Below are 9,479 nucleotides of genomic sequence, written 5' to 3' on the forward strand. Positions count from 1 at the left end.
GTTATTATTGGTAACCAATTTTGAGTTGGTGTTAGTACGTGATAATAAAATTTGGATGTAGTATGGTATCAATAGGACTGCCTCAGCCGCAAGTGACCGCGGCTTGATTAAACGAAAACATAGATTTTCCATTCTAAGTTTATACGAAGTCGTTTGAGGCGCTGATGTTAGTAGATAGTAATCAATTTTAGGTTGATATGGTATCAATAGCAGTGCCTCGGCCGCAAGCGACTTCGGCTTAATCTTGCGAAGATAGATTTTCCGCTCTAAGTTTACTCCAAGTGTTGATTTTAGTAGCTGGTAATCACTTTTGGGTTTATTTGGTATCAATAGCACTGTCTCGGCCGCAAGCGACCTCGGCTTAATGCAGATTTTCCGCTCTAAGCTTACTCCAAGCGTTGATTTTAATAGCTGGTAATCAATTTTAGGTTGATATGGTATCAATAGCACTGCCTCGGCCGCAAGCGACCTCTGCTTAATCTTGCAAATACAAATTTTCCGTTCTAAGCTTACTCCAAGCGTTGATTTTAGTAGCTGGTAATCACTTTTGTGTTGATTTGGTATCAATAGCACTGCCTCGGCCGCAAGCGACCTTGGCTTAATCCAGATTTTCTGCTCTAAGCTTACTCCCTGCGTTGATTTTAGTAGCTGGTAATCATTTTTGGGTTGATTTGGTGTCAATAGCACTGCCTCGGCCGCAAGCGACCTCGGCTTAATCTTGCAAATACAGATTTTCCGTTCTAAGCTTACTCCAAGCGTTGATTTTAGTAGCTGGTAATCACTTTTGTGTTGATTTGGTGTCAATAGCACTGCCTCGGCCGCAAGCGACCTCGGCTTAATCTTGCAAATACAGATTTTCCGTTCTAAGCTTACTCCAAGGGTTGATTTTAGTAGCTGGTAATCATTTTTGGGTTGATTTGGTGTCAATAGCACTGCCTCGGCCGCAAGCGACCTCGGCTTAATCTTGCAAATACAGATTTTCCGTTCTAAGCTTACTCCAAGCGTTGATTTTAGTAGCTGGTAATCACTTTTGTGTTGATTTGGTGTCAATAGCACTGCCTCGGCCGCAAGCGACCTCGGCTTAATCTTGCAAATACAGATTTTCCGTTCTAAGCTTACTCCAAGCGTTGATTTTAGTAGCTGGTAATCACTTTTGTGTTGATTTGGTGTCAATAGCACTGCCTCGGCCGCAAGCGACCTCGGCTTAATCTTGCAAATACAGATTTTCCGTTCTAAGCTTACTCCAAGCGTTGATTTTAGTAGCTGGTAATCATTTTTGGGTTGATTTGGTGTCAATAGCACTGCCTCGGCCGCAAGCGACCTCGGCTTAATCTTGCAAATACAGATTTTCCGTTCTAAGCTTACTCCAAGCGTTGATTTTAGTAGCTGGTAATCACTTTTGTGTTGATTTGGTGTCAATAGCACTGCCTCGGCCGCAAGCGACCTCGGCTTAATCTTGCAAATACAGATTTTCCGTTCTAAGCTTACTCCAAGCGTTGATTTTAGTAGCTGGTAATCATTTTTGGGTTGATTTGGTGTCAATAGCACTGCCTCGGCCGCAAGCGACCTCGGCTTAATCTTGCAAATACAGATTTTCCGTTCTAAGCTTACTCCAAGCGTTGATTTTAGTAGCTGGTAATCATTTTTGGGTTGATTTGGTGTCAATAGCACTGCCTCGGCCGCAAGCGACCTCGGCTTAATCCAGATTTTCCGCTCTAAGCTTACTCCAAGCGTTGATTTTAATAGCTGGTAATCAATTTTAGGTTGATATGGTATCAATAGCACTGCCTCGGCCGCAAGCGACCTCTGCTTAATCTTGCAAATACAAATTTTCCGTTCTAAGCTTACTCCAAGCGTTGATTTTAGTAGCTGGTAATCACTTTTGTGTTGATTTGGTATCAATAGCACTGCCTCGGCCGCAAGCGACCTTGGCTTAATCCAGATTTTCTGCTCTAAACTTACTCCATGCGTTGATTTTAGTAGCTGGTAATCAATTTTAGGTTGATATGGTATCAATAGCACTGCCTCGGCCGCAAGCGACCTCGGCTTAATCTTGCAAATACAGATTTTCCGTTCTAAGCTTACTCCAAGCGTTGATTTTAGTAGCTGGTAATCATTTTTGGGTTGATTTGGTGTCAATAGCACTGCCTCGGCCGCAAGCGACCTCGGCTTAATCTTGCAAATACAGATTTTCCGTTCTAAGCTTACTCCAAGCGTTGATTTTAGTAGCTGGTAATCATTTTTGGGTTGATTTGGTGTCAATAGCACTGCCTCGGCCGCAAGCGACCTCGGCTTAATCTTGCAAATACAGATTTTCCGTTCTAAGCTTACTCCAAGCGTTGATTTTAGTAGCTGGTAATCATTTTTGGGTTGATTTAGTGTCAATAGCACTGCCTCGGCCGCAAGCGACCTCGGCTTAATCTTGCAAATACAGATTTTCCGTTCTAAGCTTACTCCAAGCGTTGATTTTAGTAGCTGGTAATCATTTTTGGGTTGATTTGGTATCAATAGCACTGCCTCGGCCGCAAGCGACCTCGGCTTAATCCAGATTTTCCGCTCTAAGTTTACTCCAAACGCTGATTTTAGTAGCTGGTAATCACTTTTGGGTTGATATGTTATTAATAGCACTGCCTCGGCCGCAAGCGACCTCGGCTTAATTAAGTTTACCCAAGGTTGCATCCAGCCGAGGCGTCAATTTAGAAACTCAATGGATTTTTAAATAATAATTATAAACAAAAATTTTCTTTATTATTTTATAATTACCCACGAGATTAGAAAACCTTTAAAAACCCAATTTAAAAAAAAAGTCCTTAACTTCCGTTTACTTTACATTTAAACGGCTTCAAGTGTGAATTTTAATTTCTCCGGGTATTTATATTTCTATGTATTTTTTATTTCCTCCTTTTCGTTTCGTATCGTTTCGCGACGAAGCTTTTTTAAGATCCCCCAAAAAAAGATCCCATCCGAGATAGAACCGGAATGGGCCTTATTTAAATTTTAACCACCTTTCCGGCTCGAATTTCCGCAGAGAAAACACCGGGTTCGACAGCACAATGGAATTTTCATTAAGGTAACAACATTATCGAAGCACCCCCGATTCCCTTTGAGCATTTTCGACGCACCAAGTTGGATCCATCACGTGTTTATATTTCCAAATAATTTTTTTTTAATTATCTCCCTTTTAAAGCTTTTTATAAAAAATTTTTCTTCATTGTTTAATAATAATAAAAGCTTTTGCGACGGTTAATAAGTGCTTTACCCTCGAAACAGTGAAGGTACAAGGGTTTAAACACCGTCATCAGCGAACAATAAGGGTCCCATTCTGCTGCGTTATTGAGTTCTCGAGAGTAAATAGGGAAAAGGAAATGCTAAATAGGCGATCTGAGTGTACGATAAAGTAGATCGCGCGATCTAGCGGGCGCCATCTGTTGAGGGGCGAGAACCGGAAGTGCTTTCATTGAGTCGTTTATCTGGCGAGTTTCTAAGCCCCGTTTCGGCGCGAACCGGGACATTTATTAATGCTCCGAAGTGCTCGAGAAAGAAGCACTCCTTTTTCGATGGTGTGTTTCTTAACGACTTTTGCGGGGGGATATCGTTGCGGCGGATGTTTGAGATGTTAAATTTATTAATTTTCGAGCGGAACGTTTTTGATTGCGCCATAAAAATTATTGCGATCGTAAAATTCGACGGCAATTATTCGGCATGGTAGGCGCAGGAAGTATGTTGTGTTATGGTAGAAATAGAATTTTAATTTAAATCATTTACCTGATATTGTAGAGACGTGGTTAAACCAACCAATAACAATTAAGAGTAGATACTCTTTTATCTTCCTCATCTTGATCACCCTTTCAACTCATCAAACCCAAAACGTCCCAAACTCACAAAATATCATAAAATCATTACAACCAAGTTCTCATCATCTTTAAATTTTAAGTGTCTCGAAAAACATCACATCATCACCGATTAAATGAAATGTTTTATAAACTTTTTTTTTTCAGCACGCGTGTTCTTGGTGGTTCGTGCTGAAAAGCTTACGAAGCGTCGCGTTCTGCGAACATCGGTCGACTGCCTGAAGCAGAAGAGTTCGGCTGCAACCCGGGTTCCAATGGGATGAGCGCACGCATCCCTATTGCCGGCGGCACGCTCCTGGCAATACCAGGAGAGAAACTTGAAGTGACTTGAAATTTGATCACCAACGAGAGAGAGAGCAAACTTGTGGATATTGTGACACCTGTATGTCTGGCCTCAAGGTTGAAGTACCTCAAAATAATGGGTAAGTAGCAAATCAAAAATCTTATTGTTCGCTAACGATTTATTACATCCATTGAATTCTTTCAAAAACTAGTATTAAAGCTCCTTTAGAATTCTTTTAAAATTCTTCCCTTTAGAATAATATAATGGTTTACCTGCTTATCCTCTCTTAACTCGAGTGGAGAACCAATTCAATTTGCCTCAATACTCCTATATGTTAAGCATTATTCAATATTTTGATAACGCAATCCTTAAAAATCTTGATTAATTTAAAAAAAATCTCATACTAAATCAACAATCTGTGAGAAAAATAACGTTTAAAATTTAACACCTCTTCACAGGTAACAATTACCTAGTTCCCCTAAGAAGCAGATGTTAACTCCGCCTACGGTACCTTTTCAAAGCGAAAAAAAAATTTTTTTTGAGGGGGCAAACGGTTTCTTTTTGCCTTAGCGTTCTCTCGTAGGCATTATTTATGTTAACAGCTCGAATAGGCCAGTTTTAAAAGCCTATTCGAGTTTTCTAGCGTTAGTGAATGGGACCCCCTGTCCAAATATTGGAATTTATACTTTTTTTTTAGCGGGTTTCAACTTTATGGGACCATTTTCTTCACGGTTCCCGTTGAGGAGCTTGGATACGTTATCTTCTTTTCGATTTTTTTTAGTAGGTGTGAATTGAGAGCAATCTAGATAAGGCTAAAAATAAATGCGGTGTATTAAATAAAAGTAAATATGGGTTTTCGTTTCTTAAGAATAATATTGATTCTTTTAATTGGCCCTCTCTAAAGAAAAAAAAAAAGATTTTTGGTGTGGTGAATTTAAATTAAATTTGCTTTAAAATGCTTCTTATTTGATGAAGATATCTCAATTAGTTTTGGAGATACGAATTTTTTAATATTGTTAAAGTAATTTCTAAAGTTATTAATTTTCTAATTTTTTAAAATTATCAATAACTCTCAAAGACCAGAACTAATACTAGCACTATCACTAGAACTAACACTACACCTAGAAAAGTATTGGGTTTAGCCGTCTTGAGAGAAGTGGGACTAAAACTAGAACGAGAACTAGAAACATTCGGGTTTAGTCATGAAAAAACTTTCAGTTGTCAATGTCAACTTTAATTTTATAATTATATTCGTAATCTTCATAAAATAACCTTTAAAATGAGCCCAAAGATGACGTACTTATCTCAAAAAACAAAAAAGTTAGAATAAAAAACATTAAACCCGAAGTTAGCAACAATGAAGATAGCAATTTAATTTTTAAATATTGATACCAACCTTAATTTTTGATTTTTTTTATTATATTTTTGTTTTTGTGACAAATATTAAGACATTTTATAAAAATTAAGAATATGTCAAAATGACATTGACATTTCAAATCGGAAGTTGACTATAACTTCATTAATATTGAAGATAAATATGTCGTGTTTGTACTCATTTTAAAGGATTTTTAATGAAGATTACAAATGTGTCAAAATTGAGGTTGATATTTTAAACCTGAAGTTGGTTATCATATAATAGAAGTTCTATAACTGAAGTTAATCTAGTGTTAGTCACTTTTACGCATTTTCTTTTTATTTTGAACGTGTTTTTTGGGTCATTTCGCATTGATTAAAAAAAATCGTCGATTTTTAAGCCATATGAGTGCCACAAGTTTCTTAATATTTCTTTTGTTCAAAAAAGAGCGTTAATCTATTTGTAGAGTCTCTGAAGATGGCCAAGGGCTGAAATTAGTTAGACTTAAATTCTGTCTATTCTGAAAAGTCATATTTGTAGAGAGATGAAAACGAAAATTCCGTTTTTCTCAACAATGGTCGCTTAGTCAAGTGATGCATAACGCGGTCCAATTGTTATTCAGCGTCAGATTGTTGTATATTTTTATTGAACTAAAAGTAGAACTAACACTAGACCTAGAACTAGAATCATTCGAGTGAGAGACGTGCGGCTAAATTCGAATGTTTCTAGTTCTAGATCTAGTGTTAGTTCTAGTGATACTGCTAGTGTTAGTTCTAATTTAAGTTTAATCGCAAAGATGTATTCAAAAAATCGTACCTTCCACACTTTATCAAATTCCAAACCAAGTAGGTGCTTTTTAAAGCCTTATATCAAAAAGAATCGTCATCCGAGAAACTTATAATTTTATATAATCCAAGCAGAAACGTTTCTTTATAACCTGAACAAATTTTATCTCTTAAATCGTGATAGTTTTCTTAATTAATGCGTTTTGGCTTTCAATAAAGGATGATGTTAAAAAGTAAAGCAACTAATTGATTAACGTAATGAAATTAATGATAAATATCTAACCGTAAAACCTTATTGGGATAAGAATCTACTTGAATATCTAGCGTTGGAAATTTTAGAGAGTAAAAAAGAGCTAATTAAATTAAAACCGAGTCCATTTCGATTGGAGGTTCCCCAAAAACCGTAAAACGCGCCCTAAGGTTTACTCCTCGCCTTAGAAAAGGTCAAATGCGCGGGGGTTAAAAGGCTCCCTTCACTTAGTTTCCTTTCGTTTTGTGAAGAGAAAACTTTCGCTTTCAACGCGGACTTTTTATCGCCCTAATGAAGATTGAAGCCGGTGCGAAAAAGTTTAGATTTTATTCATACAGATTCAATGGGTTCTGTACGACAGGGAAGATTATTTTTACATCTTAAGTTCATTTATTTAAATTAAATTATTAAAGTGCAAAAATTAATTAATAGGTATCAAAAGGTCTGTTTCCATATTCAGAATAAATTTTTTCCCAAAATTCGACGTCTTCACGATGTGGGTTTTCGATGATATTGATTTTTTTATCGATTTCAAAGCACGTGGTGTGGTCCGTGTCTGCGTTTACAGGTTCCCAAATTTGATTGTTAAATAGGTCGTCTTTTGATGGGGTTGGATTGCTAAAATAATTTAATTCGATTAAAATCTTTTTTTTTTGGAGTTATTTCTTACCCAGTTTTTATGAAATTGCACCATAATTTAACTAATTTTTCGCGCATCTTTTTATCGTCGTTATCGATATTTCCTTGGTGTTTCCCGTAGAATAAATATTCGAGTTCTTCGCCATGTTCGACCCCATTTAACGTTCGATTTCTTTTCCCCAAATTCCCTTGATAAGTGAAGTGATAAAGATAAGTTTTAGCGAATGGGGATGCTAAGTAAACATCTTTTAAGATGGGTCTAACGAATTGGTCATCACTTGCAAACTAAAATTAAATAAATTAAAAAACCCCTACTTGTTTAAGATTAATTCGATTTTACATGAACCGTGTTTGATATATTCGAGGTAAAACTATGATTTCCTATGTAATGGTCTTTAATTAATTTCGCTGCGAGTTCATTTCTTGAATTTAAATCGTTTGGGAGGTACCTCCTTATATTTTGATCATAATTTTGGTAATACTTATTAAAAGCTTGAAATTCTCCAATCATGAACGCCGCCTCCAAGGAATTAATCCCAATCATTTTTGGGATTCTCTTAAATTCGCCTCTCTTTAAATCTTCGAACGCCATAGAACTGAAATAACTTCCTTTATGCGGGGGTTCCCTAACAGGGATAAAAAGCAAACTATTAAAAGTTCCACCGCCAAAAACAACTTCCATGTGAGTACTAAATGAGGCATTTCGCAACTCCTCCGTCGATTTTTTTCTTAACTCTTTCAACAAAATTGTTGAGTCAGTTGTTGAAACTCCTAATTTGCCCCCAAGAACGTACGCCCCTGTCCTAGGATATCTCGATAAGGCCCAAGGAACCAAAACAGAACCACTTTGTTGGATGATCCCGCTTATTTTTCCTTCCAATCTTTTATGCATCGTTAAATATTGGGCTGAAACAGCCCCCGCGCTTTGCCCAACTAAAGTTATTTTATTTGGGTTACCCCCAAAATGATGGATATTTTTATGGATCCACTCAACCGCCATTAATTGATCTTTCAATCCAAAATTTCCAGGAATCGTTTCGTCCTCAGTACTCAAAAACCCAAACACTCCAAGCCTGTAATGAACCGTCACAACGATTACATCCTCCTCAATAAAATAATCAACACCATTTAGAGTATGCGACCCATAAATAAAAACGAAAGCTCCTCCATGGAACCAAATCATTATTGGTAAAGAACGATTTATGTTCTAAAAATGTTAATGTAAAAATCATTTTGATACAATAATTAATCTTACCGGGGTGAAAATATTTAAATACAAGCAATCCTCATTTCCTTTATTTTCGTACAACTCAACGCAAGTACTTTTCGGTTTAGTCGCATCATAAACATGATCCCAACGATCAAAAGAAACTGGTGCCTAAAAAAACAAACTTAAATTACGACATATTCATTTAATTAAGTAATTACCGCAAATCTAAGCTCCCCCAAAGGTGGTTTAGCATAAGGAATACCTTGGAAAGCCACATAAGCTTTTCCTTTACCAACGGTGTAAACATTTTTTCCCTTTACACTCCCATATTGCGTTTTAACTCTAACCTTCTAAAACAATTATATTAATTATATTAAAATAATTATATTAAAAGAATTGTATTTACTTGTTCGGAATACCCAATAAAACCACATAATACGACGTAAATTAATATCGTTTTTGTTGTTATCATGTCGACGATGTCAGGGACACTGCGAAAATTGTGGACAAGTCTAAAATTAACGCGCATATTATCTGATATCCGCATCGTTGTTGCTGGAATGTTTGAAATGTTTTTGGAATTACCAAGCAGCATTTATGACATCATTAAGAACTTTTCTAAGTTTAGCGCCATCTCTACGTATTAATTGGTACTAAAGCGATCGGTCATTTTTTTAATCTGCTTTTAGGACGTATTAATTTAAGAATTACTTAGTAAGAAACCATTTTAATTATAAATAACTTGTAACAAGTATTCATACAAGTTTTTTTGAAGTGATTTTATTCTTGTTTAGTAACTGACATGAACATCGTGAGATTAAAAATTTTACTTAATCCTTAAAATCGCCCAATTTAATTAGATTATTAGAAAAAATCAATAATAATAATTGTTTTGATAGTTAGTATTTAAATTTGCATTAACTAAAAATAAATTAAACAAAATTATATTTTAAATTAAATTGTTTACAACATTTTTCTAGGTTTAGCGCCATCTCTACGTATTAATCAGCACAAAAACCATCTCATTTTTAAGGCTGCTTTTAAGCCATTAATTAAGAATTATTTGGTAAGATTCTTTAATAATTAACTGTTTATAACAAGTAGTTA

General features: G+C 36.0%; 2 protein-coding genes across 3 annotated transcripts in view; both read right to left on the reverse strand.

The window, feature by feature from the left end:
* Positions 1 to 4,268, reverse strand: part of LOC111426130 (roundabout homolog 1-like) — an 89,659-nt gene extending 85,391 nt beyond the window's left edge. Inside the window, exon 1 of the mRNA XM_023060505.2 lies at positions 3,766 to 4,268. Within this exon, the coding sequence (XP_022916273.1) occupies positions 3,766 to 3,835 (70 nt within the window). The 5' untranslated portion in view covers positions 3,836 to 4,268. The remainder of the gene's footprint in view (positions 1 to 3,765) is intronic.
* A 2,567-nt stretch (positions 4,269 to 6,835) lies between these two features.
* Positions 6,836 to 8,932, reverse strand: LOC111426131 (cocaine esterase-like). Of its 2 annotated transcripts, none has more exons than XM_023060507.2 (6): positions 8,779 to 8,932; positions 8,591 to 8,719; positions 8,418 to 8,540; positions 7,503 to 8,369; positions 7,194 to 7,447; positions 6,836 to 7,141 (listed from the first exon to the last, which is right to left on the reverse strand). In XM_023060507.2, exons 1-6 carry the CDS (start codon positions 8,917 to 8,919, stop codon positions 6,949 to 6,951), a joined length of 1,707 nt encoding a protein of 568 aa, XP_022916275.2. In that variant the 5' UTR covers positions 8,920 to 8,932; the 3' UTR covers positions 6,836 to 6,948. The 2 variants fall into 2 exon arrangements, with proteins under 2 accessions (XP_022916275.2, XP_022916274.2); XM_023060506.2 differs by having other exon boundaries at positions 8,591 to 8,722; positions 8,779 to 8,931.
* Positions 8,933 to 9,479: the final 547 nt, after the last annotated feature.

This window comes from Onthophagus taurus, chromosome 5, assembly GCF_036711975.1.
Source record: "Onthophagus taurus isolate NC chromosome 5, IU_Otau_3.0, whole genome shotgun sequence".
Taxonomy (NCBI): domain Eukaryota; kingdom Metazoa; phylum Arthropoda; class Insecta; order Coleoptera; family Scarabaeidae; genus Onthophagus; species Onthophagus taurus.